Source organism: Phacochoerus africanus, chromosome 9 (assembly GCF_016906955.1).
Source record: "Phacochoerus africanus isolate WHEZ1 chromosome 9, ROS_Pafr_v1, whole genome shotgun sequence".
Lineage (NCBI taxonomy): Eukaryota > Metazoa > Chordata > Mammalia > Artiodactyla > Suidae > Phacochoerus > Phacochoerus africanus.
Window position 1 is genome coordinate 25,128,256 of NC_062552.1, and position 15,265 is coordinate 25,143,520.

The window sequence follows — 15,265 nt, forward strand, 5'->3', positions numbered from 1 at the left end:
GCTGTCTTTTCCGATCTCGGCCAATCAGGGGCGAAAGGAACAACCCAATCAGCCGAGAGACAGAGAGAGAGAGAGAGAGAGAGAGAGAGAGAGAGAGAAAAAAAAAAAAAAAACACGATCGGAGGACCCGGATGAGGCCGAGCCGAGGCCTTTGAACTCCAAACCCTGCCAATTGTAGAGCAGTCACCATGGCGACAAGAGAGCGAGGTGAAGGGGTGGGATCAGAGAAGGCTCAACCCTCACAGGATTGGCCCTCCCCGCCCCTCCGCCGGCTGCGCACGCGCACTTTGCCTAGCCACCATTTTCCGTCTAGTTCTAGCCAATCAATTGCTTTGGAGCCTTACGCTCCAAAGTCCAATAGGAATCCCGACATTCTGTGAAGAAGGAAGTAAAGGAAAGAAAGGGCCTTCTAGTGGGCGAGGTCTACGTAGTCTGGAGCCAATTGCTTCTGGCCTTTGGTTATGACTGGCAGCTACTCAGACGAATAAAGCCCTCCCTGGCCGGCGACAGGACGTGCGGAGTTAATACCAATCCGGTGGCCGTGCTTACTGTCTGTGACTGTGTCAGCCAATAGACATTGTGCAAGGGCAGCACCGCGCAAACCTCTTTGCTCCCCTGACCAATCCTTTCTTTTGACCCTGTGGGATTGACAGGCATTCAGACCTATAGTAATTAGAAAACCCTGAGGCCTGCCCAAAGATCGTGGGCAGGAGGCGGTTTCTCGTTTGTTGGGGGGCCTGTACGTGTGTTTCGGGGGATTAAGGGGTACACGGGGGCGAAGCAGAACCGGTCATGGCAGCAGCAGAGGAGGAGGACGGGGGCCCCGAAGGGCCAAACCGCGAGCGGGGCGGGGCGGGCGCGACCTTCGAATGTAATATATGTCTGGAGACTGCTCGGGAAGCTGTGGTCAGCGTGTGTGGCCACCTGTACTGGTGAGAATCTGGGAAGGGGGCGAAAAAGAGTGGGTCTCACCTCTATAGTATGGAGGCTGGGGGTGGGAGGGGGCATATAGGCTTATAGATGATCAGAGGGTACATTCTCCTAGGTGAGGGTTCTTAGGTATGTGTGGGCGAGAGGGTCACATCTGTGCAGAGGAGACCTGTGGAAAGGAGTCATAGAAACTAGGAGCTGGGGCGTACGGTGTGTTAAGAGGAAAGGGGGCACAGGGGGTGGGCGCTGCACAGCGGTGCAGGTGAGACCCGAGCCACCTTACCCCAGGGAGGTTGGAAACAGATTAGACTCAAAGGTTAGGGGAGATAGGCATCAGGTGAGTAAAGGGAGATCTGGGGAACGTGGGATCACATTCCGGTGAGATATGGGAAGGGGCGGGATGACAAACCTGGGGACAGGGGTGCTGTAGAGGAGCAGTCCCCAGAGGTTAAGGAATTATGGAAAGAGGGCCCTTTATTGGACATGGGAGAGAAGAAAAGGAGTAGCAAAATAAGATACTGGTAAAGGGGGTTTGGTTTGGGATTAATGGGGGCATAGATGGGGCTGGGGCTGAAAGGAGATCTGGAAAAGGATGGTCAAGAGAACTGGAAATTAAGTCGAAAGGTTGAGAAGAGAGGGGGAGGGTGTGTGTGTGTGTTGGGGGAGAGGAGCGGGTTGAGCATGTTGAGGGTGGACGTTGCTGTAGGTATTGGAAAGTCAGAGAAGCAGGGAGGCCAGTTTGGCTGGCATAGTAGAGGTTGTGGAAAATATGGCAGGAAACAGCAGGTAACACCTGGGAACGGGTGGCGAGTTAGGACCCTGAGCTTGAGTCTGTGTCTTTTGTGTAGCTGGTCTGACCTTTTTCTTTCCCCCTTTCCAGTTGGCCCTGTCTTCATCAGGTGCGTACTCAGAGGAGATGAAGAGGGAGATGGGGAGGTCTGAGGAGCTGGAAGACGCTTCTGTGTACTGGAAACCACTACATTTTTTTCCCCCAGTGGCTGGAGACACGGCCAGAGCGGCAAGAGTGCCCAGTGTGTAAAGCTGGGATCAGCAGAGAAAAGGTTGTCCCCCTCTATGGGCGAGGGAGCCAGAAGCCCCAGGATCCCAGGTGAGAGAGGGGAGGTGGTGCTGAGGGAAGGGAAGAGGAGGGAGTATTATTCCCTGTTGATCGTCCCTCTCCTCTTCCTCAGATTGAAAACTCCACCCCGCCCGCAGGGCCAGCGACCAGCGCCTGAGAGCAGAGGGGTGAGTCTTGTGTGATTGCCTTCCTTCCTTTCCAAAGACTTGCCCAGCTCCCCACTGACGTTCTTCACCTCCCTAGGGATTCCAGCCATTTGGCGACACTGGGGGCTTTCACTTCTCGTTTGGTGTTGGTGCTTTTCCCTTTGGCTTTTTCACCACCGTCTTCAATACCCACGAGCCATTTCGTCGGGGGACAGGTAAGAGCCTTCCCTCAGCTGCTCCTGGCGAGCCCTCCGACCCCTACAGCCCTGCCTCCCTCCCAGCCTCCCAGTGGCCGCTGCGTCCACAGCTTTCTTCTCTCCCACAGGTGTGGATCTGGGACAGGGTCACCCGGCCTCCAGCTGGCAGGACTCCCTCTTCTTGTTTCTCGCCATCTTCTTCTTTTTCTGGCTGCTCAGTATTTGAGCTGTGTCTCCCTCCTGCCCACCTCCAGCCAGAGGAGAATCAGTATTGGGGGTCCCTGCTGACCCTTCCTTACTCCTGGACCCTCGCTGCCCCCCCCACACCCTCCATTTCTGTCGCCTAAGGCCAACCCTGGCCACTCTCTGGGACGGTGTGGGGAGGAGGGGCGACATCTGCGGGATGGGAGAACCTTTGCTCTGGACGGACGGCTCCCTCAAGAGCAACGTAACTCCCAGCTCAGGGAGGCGGAGGACCGAAGAGAAGGCCCGGCCCTCCTCCCTCCCAATGCTTTGCTTCCCCCACACTTCTTGATTTGATGCTGACAGGTGGGCAAGGCTCCCTCTGATGCTCCCCGCACATTCCCCTTGTTGATTTAATTTAATTTTTCCCTCCCCAGTGTCTAATGTGGGCTCCGAGTCTTCAGTGCTTCCTTCCCCTCACTACCTCCTTTCTTACAAATTCAGTAAATAAGGTGAGATGTATTCATGGGATCTCCGCCCACCTCTGTCCGTCCCTGTCCCTCCTTCTTTCCACAGCAGGGAGCATCTTCTCCCTGGCGTGAGTGGGTGTTGGTGTGGTGGGGGGGAGGGTGTCTCACACACACACACAAACACAAGCAAATGGGGCAAGACGTGTCAGGTGTTTACTCATGATGGCTTGTGGGGGGCTCTGGTTGTGGAGGAGAGCTTGGGGAGGCGGGGTGGAGATTATACAGGGGTGAACTGGTCTGGGGCCGGAACCGAGTGTGGGAAAAAGAAAAGGCAGAGGGTGGGTGGCGTCTGGCTGGGGCTGCTCAAGGCCCTCCTGCACTGTTCTCAGCCGCCTCGGGCTCCTCCGGCTGGTTCAGCTCCGCACGCTCCTCCTCATCTTCCTCCTGGTTTTCGGGGGCCTTCCTGAGAGGGGGCGTTGGGGAGAATTCGCTGTATTTCCAGCACTCCGTCATCCTCCCCCGCCGCACCCCTCCCTGCTGCCTGGAGGCCCTCTGGCCTCCTCTGCTCACCTCTCCTGTCCTCTGCGTTGCCGCCTGTGCCACATGATGACCCCGACGAGCAGGGCGGCGGTCCCCAGGCCTCCCAGGATCCCCAGGGCTAGGGCTAGCGTTCCCAGCCCCGGCCCTTCGACAGAGCCTGTGGGGAGTTGGGGAGAACTGAGGGCACAGCCCTGCCGTGCACAGTTCCTTTCTTGCCCAGCATCCCCGCCATCTGTGCTGAGGGCGGTCAGCTTCCCTCTGACCTTACCCAGCCCCTCACCTGCCGCCGGCCCCTCCTCGCCTGTTTCTGGAAGACAAAGTTGGAGCAGGTCAGAAGGGACAGCTTCAGTTTGGGAGAGGGCTGTTGAGCGGCAGCCCCCGCAGTCTTTCCTTCTCCTCCCGCAGTTCAGCGGGGAGAGGGGCCAGGCTGCCCGTTCTCTCGGTGGGGTTTGGATGGGGCAGAGGGGGCCTGGATGTGGCTGCACTGAGGGAGGGGTGGGGTGGCTCTTGGGGACAGTGCCAGAATGAGGTGGGGAACAGGAGCCTGTGGTGTCCCTCCGCCTGCCCCAGGGGCCCTTTGGAGAGAAGTCTCACCAATGATGCTGATGCTGACAGCTCGGCTCTTCTGGGGCCCGTGGCTGGGATGGGTGGCCACACAGCTGTAGGTTCCCTGGTCCTCAGGCCCTACCTCAGGGAGCAGCAGCACGGGGCTGGGGGAAAGGGGCAGGGGTGTGCCCTGGGGGGCGGGGGGGGGGGGGCGGGCAGGAGACTATTAACTTAACCACATCCTCAGGTACCCTTGTCTTCCTCAGCTCCTCGCCTGCCCCCTATCTCCATGGGCCCCTGGCCCTCCTAGCTGTCAGTGACGTAACTCACCACCTCCCAGCCCCTGTTCCAGGTCACTCACATCCTTGGTCCAGTGGATTTGGGGCGGGGGCTGGACAGAGGTTTCACAGGTCAAGGTCACAGTCCCACCAGGAGGTACGGCTCCACCTGCTGGCTCTACCACCAACTGGACTTCCTCCAGGGGCACAGGCTCTGGAGGTGGGCCAGGCATGAGTTGAAGAGTTAAACCTGTGTGTGGTTCCAGTGGCCACAGACTTAACCCTCTGATCCCCAAGGGTCCTCCTTCCTGACATGTGCTCACCCAAGCTTGGGGCAGCTCCCCACCTCTGTGCTCACCCCAGACACTGGGCCGGATGGGAGCCGTGTGCAGGGCTCGGCGCCGGGGAAAGCTCGGGCTGAAGCTACAGGAGAAGGTGGGTTGAGGAGCTCCTCCCCGGGCCGGGGTCACCATCAACTCAGAGTGGAGTGTGAAAAGCCCTGTCTCGGGGTGTCTCCTGGTCTCTTCCTTCACAGACACTCCTGTGGTGGAGGGAAGACAAGGCGAGGCATCCGGGGTGGGTGCAGGAAAGGGGCCACAAGAAAGGCAGCCGGGAGTGGGTGCCTTGGGACTCACCTTTGCCGTCAGGTATCAGAGTTTTTCCATCCAAGTGCCAGCTAAGAGTCCCTGCAGGGTAGCCCCCCTCAGACACACAAGTCCCCACCTGGGGAAAAAGTGACGTCGTCATCTTTGATGATAAGAGACTCCACACAGGTGCACTCCTCTCCCCACTCTCAGGACCCCTTTCGACGTCTCCCCTTTTCATCTGCTACCTTGTTGGGGACACCAGCCATGAGTTCAGAGGCAGGATCAACAATGTCCGGCTTCCCAGGAATCTCTGAAGGAGGGAAACTTCCTATCAGAGGCTGCAGCCTTGAAGGTTCTCACAGCCCGGGTGTGGGAATGGGGACAGCTGAAGCAGGTTCTCAAATGCCAGGGCCAGGGAGCCAAGGGCTGGGGTGGAAGGCTTTTCCTGAGATGGGATGTGGGCCTCGAAGGAGGCCCCGGAACCCTTACGGTAGACTTGGACTCGGTAGTTGGACTTGGTCTCCTTTCCGTTCCGGCTCGTTGCCCGACACCGGAAAGTCCCCTCGTCCTGGATCCCAACAGCCGGCAGGAGGAGGGAGCCATTGGGGAGGACCCGCGCCACGCTGTCCCAGGGGCCTCCCTGGGGAGTCAGGACCTTCCAAGCTTCTGTCCGGCCTGTGCTCTGGGTTCAGAGGGGAGAGGTCGAAGTGGCGCAAGCCCTTGGGGAGAGGGCTGATGTGGTAGGCAGGACGGATGCAAATCCTCACTGGTCTCCCCAGGAGTGGGAAGGCTGTGACGAGAGCCCCACTTACCAGTTTCCATTCCAGCTGCTGGGGTGGTTTCTTGGGGGCCCCCTTACAGTTCAGCACCAGTGGCTTCCCGATCCGGGCTGTGATGTTTTGATCACTTACTGCTACCCCTGGGAGACAGCACCATGACGGCAAGACAGCGGGGGCGGGGGGGGGGGGGGGCGCAACATCACAGTGGCGGGGCGGTGGGGGGGCAGCACCACGATGGAGGGGCAGGAAGGAGGGTCTGATAAAACTAGAACCCAGTGGATGTGGGAGATTGAAAAGCAGTACCCAGGTTCCCAGAAAGTTGTGGGAAGATTTGGGGAGGGGGACAGAGTGCTTTCTGGGGGGAGGATTGGTGTCAGGGAGGAGTGGCTCACCCCACAGACTGAGGACCAGCACCCAGACTCCGGCCGCTGTCCCTGCTGCCATCCTGCTTCCTCCCCAGGCTCCTGGCTCTGTCTGCCCCTCGCTGCTGTGGCCACCACCCTAGGTGGGGCTTGTACCCTCTCCTCCATCCTGTCCCGTCACAGGGAATGCTAGGAATTCATGCCTCTTGGACAAGAGTCCTTCAGGTACTAAGAGAAACAATTGTCACCCCACCCCTGGGCACAGCCACCATCTATGGGGGTGGGGAGTTTATTTCCTAGGGTCTTTCAGCCCCTCAGGACCCCAATCTACTCCATCAGTCCACGATTGGAGGACCAGAGCCCCATCTTGACTTGGCAGTGTTGCCAGGCAACAGGGTTCAGGCCTGGCTCTTTTCCTGGAGAGGAGGCAGGGGTGAGACCTGGGGCTTGGGTGGTGGGGGCAAGGCTGGGGGACTCAGGAGAGAAACCTATCTGGGGCTCGATGAGAGCAAAATATTTTTTTCTGGGGTTTCTCATGTTTTTTGAAAAGAATTCTCAACTAAACCCAGGGAAAAAAGAAATTTCTTTATTTAAAACTGCATTTTTTTGTTGTTTTTTCTGTGAAACTACAAGTTTACAAGTGAGGCGAGAACTGCCCCTGGCCCATGACTCCCCCCACCAGCCATCACACTCCCAACCTGCCCCCCAATCCTGCCGGGATCTTTGACAGGAGAGATTCCCCACTGTGACAGCCTTATAAAATCCTGAGGATGTTTGAGGGGTTCAGATGGTAGGGTTCAGGGCCAAGGGCAGGACAGTGGTATTTTACCTTCCCCCAAACCTGGCTTTTGGCAGCCTCTCTCCTCTCTCTCCCCACCCTCTTGATTTTGGACTGAGAAAAAACAAAAAGATGCCTCACTTCTGGGGAAATCGAGGGAGATAACATACACAAACACCCCAACCCCCATGGAACATATTTGGCAATAACCCCCTCCCCATTCTTCCCCTTCCAATCTGCAGATAGTAGCTTTAAAAAAAGATTTAAAGATGTGTCACTCACAGGGGAAGGTGGCATTTGCTCAAGATTAGAGTCCGGGCTGGCCCAAGGATTGTGGGAAGAGGGGCCGATAGTTTGGCAGAACAAGCCCCGACTGCCTTCACACCAAACGCAGCAGAAAGCTGCCTGCACAAGCAAACACCTAAGTGGCTTTACAAGCAAAGGAGAACGCCTAAGTGGCTTTAGGGGGGCAGGCTTGGTGCCCTACTAAATGTACTTCCTGACAGGACTGGAGCCAGGCAGGCCTCTTCACCAGTTCTATCTGTTCCCCGTCCTCTTATCATGACCCCTTTGGCTATCACCCCTAATATGGGAAAGCAAGAAACAAACGAAATCAACATATTTATAAAAACATCTACTTCCCCCAAACTAAAAATTAAGAACCACCATCACCAACAAAAAAATCCTGAAATTTAAAAAAAAAAAAATATAGATGGATCCCAGGGTTAATTTTTCTTTCCTTAAAAAAAAAAAAAAAAGTTCAACCCCAAAGCCCAGTCAACAATTCCCTAAAGTAGCAGAAACTCCCTCCGAGGTAGATATCTGAGTCAGACACTCTCGTCCACCGAGCGATTCTATTGGTTTAAGATGAGCTGCGTATGAGGTAATAAAGCCGTCTGGAGGGGCAGGGGTGGGGAGGCACAGGGGCGTGGCCCATGTCCTCTGTCCAGAAGTCATGTCCCCATTTTTGGCATCTCTGGTCAGGCAGGGCTGGCTGGCGGCTCCATAGATCCCAGAGCAGATAAGGGGGGTGGGGGAGGGACAGTGGGGGTGCCTAGAAGAAGAGGGGGGCGGGGGTAGGAGAGAGAAACAGAATGCATGAGAGAGAGAGAGGGGAGAAAGTTCTGAAAACTAGGATTCTAGGTGTGTGTATTTCTGTGTGAGCAAGAAAGGGGGAGAAAAAAATGAAGGAAAAAGGGGGAAATAGACCCCACTCTCCTCTCAGGGGACCCCGTCTTCCTTGCCACAGAGTCAGCACCCCAGCACTGAGAGAGTCTGGCCAGGGAAGGGATGCTCCTGTTGGCCCGTCTCTAGCTTGTGCTTCTCCTGTGTCTGGGTTTGTCCTCTGGATGCCTGCGTCCTCTTCAAGAGTTGCCTTGGGAGCCCCCACCTCTGTGGCCCTCAGGGGCGAGATCAGTTGGAAGTGTCAGAATGAACGCTCCCTGGTCCCTCTGTCGGAGATGTCACTGAGGACGGAGTCACAGCCTCCTGCCAGCCACCGTTTGCCTGGGAAAAGAGACAAGACAGTTGGGGTAGGGCTTTGGGGAACCCAGCGTGGGGACCGGCACCGCCCCGGCAAAGGCCATCCCGTCCTGGTGGTATTCACTCATTCACTCACCCTCATTTCCCGAGGGCTATACATCTGGCCTCCCCCGAGGTTATCCCCATAGCCCCCTGGCCCCATCGAGTGTCGGAGTGATTCCACCTGCAGGCAACGAAGAAGGACATGACACAGTGAGAAGAAGCCTCAGAAGAAAAAAAGCCGCACATCCTAAAGCAGGGAGTCAGAGTTTGGGAAAGCCCTACTCAAGGCGGGATGGACCACCTGACCTGGGAGGCAGAGTAGGAATCTCCGTTGAGCCCGGGCATCCCCAGAAACATGTCACCGGATCCTGAGAGATTGAAAGAGCCGCCAGAGCCTTGGGGGAGCAGAGGGGGAATTAGGGAAGGGTGTAACGGAGCCTGTGGTGGCAGACAGGAGACTCACCACAGCTCTCAGTTTTCAAAAAGCCCCTGACCTAGCTCTGCGGGGCTGTGCCACCATACACAAATGACCCACAAAACAACACTGCAACACTCAGGGAACGGGCTGTTCCTGAGCCCTCCTTGGCCAGTGGCCGGAAGAAAGGCAGAAGTAAATTCACTAGAGTGGCCTCTGTCCCCTGGGGTCCCCATCCCATCTCAGCTTGGTCCCGCTCACCCCAAAAGGGCCCCCTCTCTGCTATGATCCTGCCTAGACAGGAAGTGGGAACAAAAGCAGGAAGCGTGCAAAACAGCCAGCCAGGGGTGGCAGCCACGGGATCCACCTGCGGAGGAAGGGGGTGTCGGGGAGCTGGTGCGGCTGTGGCCTCCCTGGGTGACCGACACGGCGGTCTTGACGGCATAGATGTTTGCCTCCTCTTGGAACTTTCCAATATTTTTCTTGTAACGAATCCGCTTGTTGCCAAACCAGTTGGAGACCTGCAGGGTGTTGGGCAGAAAGGAGGCTCAGGTGGGAACCTGTCCCTCTGTAAACACCTGAGTCATCAGGACTGGAAAGCGTTTTGCCCCCAAACTTCTTGTCCCCAAGCCCCCCCAGTACCTGAGAGACAGTGATCCCGCACTTCTTGGCGAGCTCCTCCTTAGCCTCCTCACTAGGATATGGGTTACTCAGGTGGGAGTAGAAATACTCATTCAGGACCTCAGTGGCCTGTTTGCTGAAGTTACGACGTTTTCGTCTACGGAGGAGAGAGGGGCCGGTGAGGAGGGTGTTGGTGTCCCCGCAGGGCCACCATGTTGCTGCACCCCAGAGGGCACCGCTGTCACGGAGAATTGTCGTGTGTTCTGCAACATGGCAGCCCCGAGGCTGAGAGACGAGTGGAAGGAGCCTGGGGCTGGGGGCCGGCCTGGGGCCCTGGGCCCCACCTGGCATCCAGGAAGCGGGAACGCAGGATCATGACGGCCTCGCAGGTGCTCTGCTTGAGTTGCATCTGGATGGCGCTGAACTTTCGATGGATGATGCTCACCATGCGCTCCATCTCCTTGGGTGCCACGGGCCGCGTGCGGCTCTGCTCCCTCAGCAGGTTCATGACGTGGGTTGTGAACTCGTTACATGCCTGCAGTGGGGGCCGGTGGCCTGGTGAGGAGGGGCCCGTGGGCCTCGAGATTCCCCCAAGGGCGTCTCCCTCCACCCTCTCCAGCGTCCTCTCCTCACCTGCTCGTACTTCTCCAGCTCCGAGTGGTAAATGTGGCGGATCTGGGCAAGTTTGCTGCGATAGTCCGAGTGTTCGATGGAGTTGTCAGGGGACACACCGCCCCCCGAGGCTGCGGCGGCTGCAGCTGCTGCCGCTGAGCCACCCCCTTTCTCGGGCCCAGCCACACCCTCCGCCAGAAGCATGTTGTCCAAGCGCATCAGCTGTGGGTCCACAGGCTCCTCCTCTTGGGAGCTTCGGATGCTGAGGCCTAGCGTGCAGGCGGGTGGACTTAGGGACCGGGGACCCCACACCAGCTCTCAGCCCTCCTGGAAACCCAGGTCTCCAGGTGTGGGTCCTCTTCCCAGGCCTCCTCAGCAAATCTTCCTGACCCCCACTCTCCCCTGGGCCCCAAGTTGTCAAACTCTCAGCCTGAGTCCTACAGTGAACAGGGTTCTGTCCCCAGAGTTGAGAAGTCAGACGGGGGACCCACATACCGGTTTTCTCCTTGATTTCACACAGGACGCTAAAGAGAGCAGGCTTCATTCGGTGGCAGTTTAGGGCGTGTTTCCTTGGGAGGAACGGGAGAGAAAAGTTGAGAGGCTACAGGCACGGGGGAGTGGGAAAGACAGAACCACAAAGCGACACACCCAGGAGGGTGAGAGAGAGCCTGGGAACAAGGGAGGAGATGGGTAAATCTGTGGTGGGAGAAAGTGGGGTTGGGGGCAGAATGGAGTTGGGGGGTTCTTAGGAAGAGATCGGCTCCCAGCGTGTGGACACTCGGGGAAGTGGCTTGGCTTTGGATGGGTGGAGGGAAGGTGCAGCCGGCGAAAGGCACCATGGCCGGGCGGAGGACCGTGGGAGAGGATCCAGAAGGGTCGAGAGGGCGACCTGGGGTGACTGCAGAAATGAGGGTGACTAGGTAAGTTTCAGAGGAAGAGAGGAGGCTGGGGAGGAGGAGAGTTGAAGTTTGAGGGGTCAGAGGTGCTAAGCTAGAGTGGGGAGTTTGGTATAGAGGTGTGTGAAGGAGGGTCCTGGGACCGAGCAGGGCGGGAGGCTCTGATGCTTCCAGTGTCAGCTGAGCTGGGGCAGAGGGTGAGCTCGGCCCCTTGGAGGCTGGGCCAGGGCTGGAGAGGAATGGTAGGAGCTCTGGGCAGGGGTGTGGAGGCCCGAAGGCCGTCGGTGGGCTGGAGAGTTTAGGGGAGAAGACGGCATAGCAGTTTCTTAGTCTGGGAGCCAGAAGGGAGCTCTGGAGATGGCAGGGTGTTCTAGGGGAGAGTGGGGGGGTCAGTGAGAGTTGGGGGGTGAGACCACCTAGGGTTCCCCCTTTTGAAGGTTTCCGGGACTGGGGCTGAAAGGAGGCTTGAGAGGGATCAGTTATCTCTGGGCTCCCGCGAGAAAGGAGAGGAAGGGAGAGCTGAAGGATCCTGGGGAGGGTCCTGGAGTTGGGGGGCTCCCAGCAGGCTCAGAGCTTGTGAACGGGCATTCTGCTGGGTCTGTGTGGGGTCCCGGATTGGGGGCACTCACTTGGCCTGGGCCTCGTCCAGGCTCTGGTCGGTGATGGTCATTATCTGCTGCAGAATGTCCCCGATGTCTTGCTTCCCTCGGCCTCCCGGGACCCCCCCGCTACCCCCACCGGGGTCTCCGCCACCGGGAGGTTCGCCAGGGCCCCCAGGCTCCCCACCCACCAATCCCAGGCCCCCCCGGCCCCCGCCTGGAGGGGGCGGCCCCAGCAGCCGCTCGTCCATAGTTGGGGGGGGGCCCTGAGGCCCCCTCCCTGCTCCGCCCCTCCCCCCCCGCCTGGTTCCTTCCCCCCTAAACTCGCCGGGGCCGCTGCTCCCTCCACCCCAACCCCCGCCCGTTTCCCCCTCTCCCGGCTCTCCCGGGGGTCCGCCCCGGCCCTGGAGGGAGACCTGGGGTACCGTCTGGGCCCCCCACAGGAGACCCCGGCCCCCGGCGGCGGAGAAAATGGAGCCGGAGAGAGAGAGGAGGCCCAAGCGGGGGTGTGTGAGTGAGAGAGAGAGAGAGAGAGAGAGAGAGAGAGAGAGAGAGAGAGAGAGAGAGCGAGAGAGCGAGAGAGAGAGAGAGAGAGGGAGAGAGGGAGGGAGGAGGGAGGAGGGGGGAGCGAGGGAGGAGGCTGGGGGAGGGGAGCCGGGGAGGAAGAGGAGGGGAGAAGAGAGGAGGAACAGGGAGGAGCTGGGGGCGGAGAGAGACACAGAAACAGAGGAACTGAGACCGAGTGGAGGAGGGGACGAGGGGAGGAGACTGGCCCTTCGGGAAAAGAAGGGAAGGCCCCAGGGATGGACCTCTGTGGCTTGGGAGGGCGCCGTGTTGGGGGCTGGGGGCACCTGCCGCCGTGGTTCTGAATCCGGGTTCTAGCTGATGTGGACTCCGGCCGCGGGAATGCCTGGGTTTACAGACAGCTTAGTTCATATTTCTTCTCCTAATGACTCCCCTCCCTGTTCTACTTAATTAAAACCAGGAGAGGGGGGCTGGGGGGGATAATTAGGAAGGTCTCTAGCCGCTGCTTAATGAGCCAGTAATTAACCAGCCAGGGAGGGGAGCTGGCCTCTGGCCAGACTGGGGAGAGTGGCGGCCTCTGGCCTCACCTTCCTACCCTCCACCCCGCCACCCAGACACCAGTCTTCAGTCCAGAGGGGAATTATATTTATTCACATAACCAAACATTGGACAGTTCAGAAGAGCAGTGGGGAGGGAGGGTGGGCAGGGCTCAGTGTCCATCCATAGGCTGTAGGCCCCTCAGTCCTGGGGCTGGGGGGGCGGTGTGCCAGGGTGGGGGGGTGGGAGAAGAGTCAATGTCTCTGCTGTGCCCTCTCCTCCCTTCTTGTTGGGAAGGAGGGTGGAACTGTCTCTCAGGTCAGAACCTCCGGAGATTTGCCTCCTTGGGAGGTGGAGGCCTGAGCCCTCAGCTCCCGCCTGGTGGCCGGACTATGGGGGGAGGGTGTCCCCACAGCTCAGGACCAAGACTCCAGCCCCTCCCTGAGATCAGAGGAAAGGGTGAGGTGTCCCTCTGTACCTAGGATCCTCTCCCAGCCTCAAGCTCCCACCTACTTGGTCACAGGGGGAGTTAAATATCCATCCTACCTTGACTATTCCCAGGGTTTGAGGACTTTCACCCCCTCTAGTTCCCAGGAAAGGTGGATGAGGGCAGTGAATATTGAGAATTCTGCTGGTTCTTCCAGTCTCTGGTGCCCCTGCGGGGCAGGGCTCAAGGCCTGCAGTGGGCCGCCCAGCTTTGAACCCCGGGAGTGCAGAAGGGCTGGTGGGAGCTCAAGTCTCAGCAGGTGTGTGTGGGGGGCTGGGACCTTTGCTCCTCCATTCGACCTCCACCCTGAACTCTCAGCAGCAACTCCAGGAGCTCCTGCCCCCCTGGGGGTAGGGGAGGCTCTGACCGCTGGGCTTCCATCCGCTGGCACTGGAGGAGGAGAGGCAGGGAAGGTTGTTGGTAAGGTTCTAAGAGGAGCAGGCCTTGAAAGGAGCCAGGCTGGTGTGAGGGGCATATAGGACACGTGTGATGGGGATGGGGGACTAGGGCAGGTGCCTGGGGAGAAGGAGGGGTGGGGCCCCAAAGAGAACAGGGACCAAGGACCAAGAAGCCTGGGCCTTGTCTCCTGGGGGGGCGGACAGTGGGGTGACTCACCTGGTGACTGAGGATAGTGCTGTAGAGCTGTTCTCTGTCCTCAAGAGGCCGGGGTGGGACTCGGCCTAGGCTTGGGAGCTTCTGGGGGGCATGGAAGGTGGCCCTCTGTTCTTCTAGGCGGCGGGACTGGGCTTCAGCCACCAGGTCCAGGAGCAGCTCAGTCTGCAGGGAGAGAAGGGAGGCCGAACGGGGCCCCACGGCTGGGAGAGGAGGGGGAGGGCTCAGAGACCCAGAGAAGCTGGCAGTCAGGAGTGGGGTGTGTGTGTGGGTGGGGGGGGGGTGCAGGGTAAGGTGTTGAGGGACTTGGGATCAGGGCTCAGGGGTGTGATGGGGAGTCTGGAGGAGGTGGGAGGGAGCCCGTGATGGAGTGGGGCTTGGTAACGGGATCAGGGAGGATGTGGGCACCAGGGTCAGGGAGTTCCCTGGGTGGGTGGGGGTACCTGTGTGGCGGGTCCCTGAAGGAGGAGGGGACGGAGGAGCAGATCGCCAAGGCCGAGTGCTGGTGTTCACAGGGGGCCAGCCATGCTCATCCTGATCGGGGTCCTGATGCTGAGAGACAGTGGTTCCAGCCAGTCAGGCAGGGGTGGGGTGGGCAGAGGGCTAGGCGAGTAGCCCATTTCCTCTCTCTGTGTCTGTTTCTGCCTCAGTGTGCCCAAGCCCCTCCGCGTCCCCGGCGTCCACCATGACTCAGTCTCTTTCTCAGGTCTTCTCACCTCCCTCTCGCAGTGTCAGCCTCCCCAACCCAGTACTCAGCTCACCTGCTCACCATTCTCTTCTTCCTGGGGTCTCTCAGCCTCCATCCCCTGGAGGGGAGAAGCCGATGGGGGGGGGTGGGATTTGGGAGGAGGGCCGGAACCCTGAGGTCCTGAGGGGAGTAGGGGCTGAAAGGGGTGGGGGTGAGCCGGGGGCTGGATGCCTGGGTACTGAGCAGGAAGCTGGGTTCCTGGTCAGCCCCCCCACCGGCCCCGCCCATCCCTGTCAACTTCCTCCAGTTCTCTTTTCCCACCCGAGCTGCTTGCTAGACCTCGCTTGCCTCAGGGGAGCACAGAGACTGGGAAAAGCAACTCCAGCTGCTGCAGCGGTGGAGGTTCAGGGTGGGGAAGGACTTTTGGCATTCTCATCTCCAGAGCCTCAGTAGCCCCCCAACTCCCCCAACTCTGTTCCCTCCACCCGCCCTCCTCCCCTGCAGTTCTGTCAACACAGGAACTAGCTACAAAGGAAGTGGTTTCACTCCTCAGAACCCCCCCAACCCCCCCATTCATTGCCCCAGGTATCTTCCCCAAGAAGGACCCTCTTCCTCAGCCTCTGTCAGACTTACTGGGACTGGGAGGAGCATGGTTCCAGGGGGAAGCAGAAGACTCAGATCCAGGGATGTCAGGCTCTCAAACATATACATATCCTCCTAGCACTGTGTCTAATAAATGTGTAGAATAGTTATCATTGCCCTATGGGCACTTGCGGTCTATTCAAGGGACAAAATATGTAGCACACGTAAGAGACAAGGGGGCAGGGGAAGCTTCCCTCTAGTCATGAAATGGGAAAGGGAGAGGATTAAACCTG

The 15,265-nt window shown here is 58.8% G+C and overlaps 4 protein-coding genes across 9 annotated transcripts; 1 reads left to right on the forward strand and 3 right to left on the reverse strand.

Moving 5' to 3' along the window:
* The first annotated feature begins 582 nt into the window (after positions 1-582).
* RNF5 (ring finger protein 5) lies at positions 583-3,056 on the forward strand. The gene is made up of 6 exons (XM_047794745.1): positions 583-932; positions 1,811-1,829; positions 1,926-2,038; positions 2,121-2,175; positions 2,252-2,369; positions 2,480-3,056. Exons 1-6 carry the CDS (start codon positions 793-795, stop codon positions 2,575-2,577), a joined length of 543 nt encoding a protein of 180 aa, XP_047650701.1. The 5' UTR covers positions 583-792; the 3' UTR covers positions 2,578-3,056.
* A 139-nt stretch (positions 3,057-3,195) lies between these two features.
* AGER (advanced glycosylation end-product specific receptor) lies at positions 3,196-7,565 on the reverse strand. Of its 4 annotated transcripts, none has more exons than XM_047794744.1 (11): positions 6,127-7,565; positions 5,768-5,874; positions 5,445-5,637; positions 5,201-5,265; positions 5,004-5,091; positions 4,727-4,909; positions 4,452-4,582; positions 4,139-4,280; positions 3,825-3,851; positions 3,575-3,701; positions 3,196-3,463 (listed from the first exon to the last, which is right to left on the reverse strand). In XM_047794744.1, the coding sequence occupies exons 1-11, from the start codon at positions 6,176-6,178 to the stop codon at positions 3,418-3,420; spliced, it is 1,161 nt and encodes a 386-aa protein (XP_047650700.1). In that variant the 5' UTR covers positions 6,179-7,565; the 3' UTR covers positions 3,196-3,417. The 4 variants fall into 4 exon arrangements, with proteins under 4 accessions (XP_047650700.1, XP_047650698.1, XP_047650699.1 ...); XM_047794742.1 differs by having other exon boundaries at positions 3,196-3,467; XM_047794743.1 differs by having other exon boundaries at positions 4,452-4,618.
* A 149-nt stretch (positions 7,566-7,714) lies between these two features.
* On the reverse strand, positions 7,715-13,277 carry PBX2 (PBX homeobox 2). 3 transcript variants are annotated; one of them, XM_047794740.1, is made up of 9 exons: positions 13,150-13,277; positions 10,542-10,615; positions 10,068-10,315; positions 9,779-9,969; positions 9,456-9,591; positions 9,181-9,334; positions 8,705-8,793; positions 8,493-8,579; positions 7,715-8,380 (listed from the first exon to the last, which is right to left on the reverse strand). In XM_047794740.1, the coding sequence occupies exons 2-9, from the start codon at positions 10,588-10,590 to the stop codon at positions 8,288-8,290; spliced, it is 1,047 nt and encodes a 348-aa protein (XP_047650696.1). In that variant the 5' UTR covers positions 10,591-10,615; positions 13,150-13,277; the 3' UTR covers positions 7,715-8,287. The 3 variants fall into 3 exon arrangements, with proteins under 3 accessions (XP_047650696.1, XP_047650694.1, XP_047650695.1); XM_047794738.1 differs by lacking the exon at positions 13,150-13,277 and adding an exon at positions 11,572-12,056; XM_047794739.1 differs by lacking the exons at positions 8,705-8,793; positions 13,150-13,277 and adding an exon at positions 11,572-11,807.
* GPSM3 (G protein signaling modulator 3) lies at positions 12,695-14,792 on the reverse strand. The gene is made up of 4 exons (XM_047794746.1): positions 14,464-14,792; positions 14,146-14,254; positions 13,706-13,905; positions 12,695-13,480 (listed from the first exon to the last, which is right to left on the reverse strand). The coding sequence occupies exons 1-4, from the start codon at positions 14,503-14,505 to the stop codon at positions 13,343-13,345; spliced, it is 489 nt and encodes a 162-aa protein (XP_047650702.1). The 5' UTR covers positions 14,506-14,792; the 3' UTR covers positions 12,695-13,342.
* Positions 14,793-15,265: the final 473 nt, after the last annotated feature.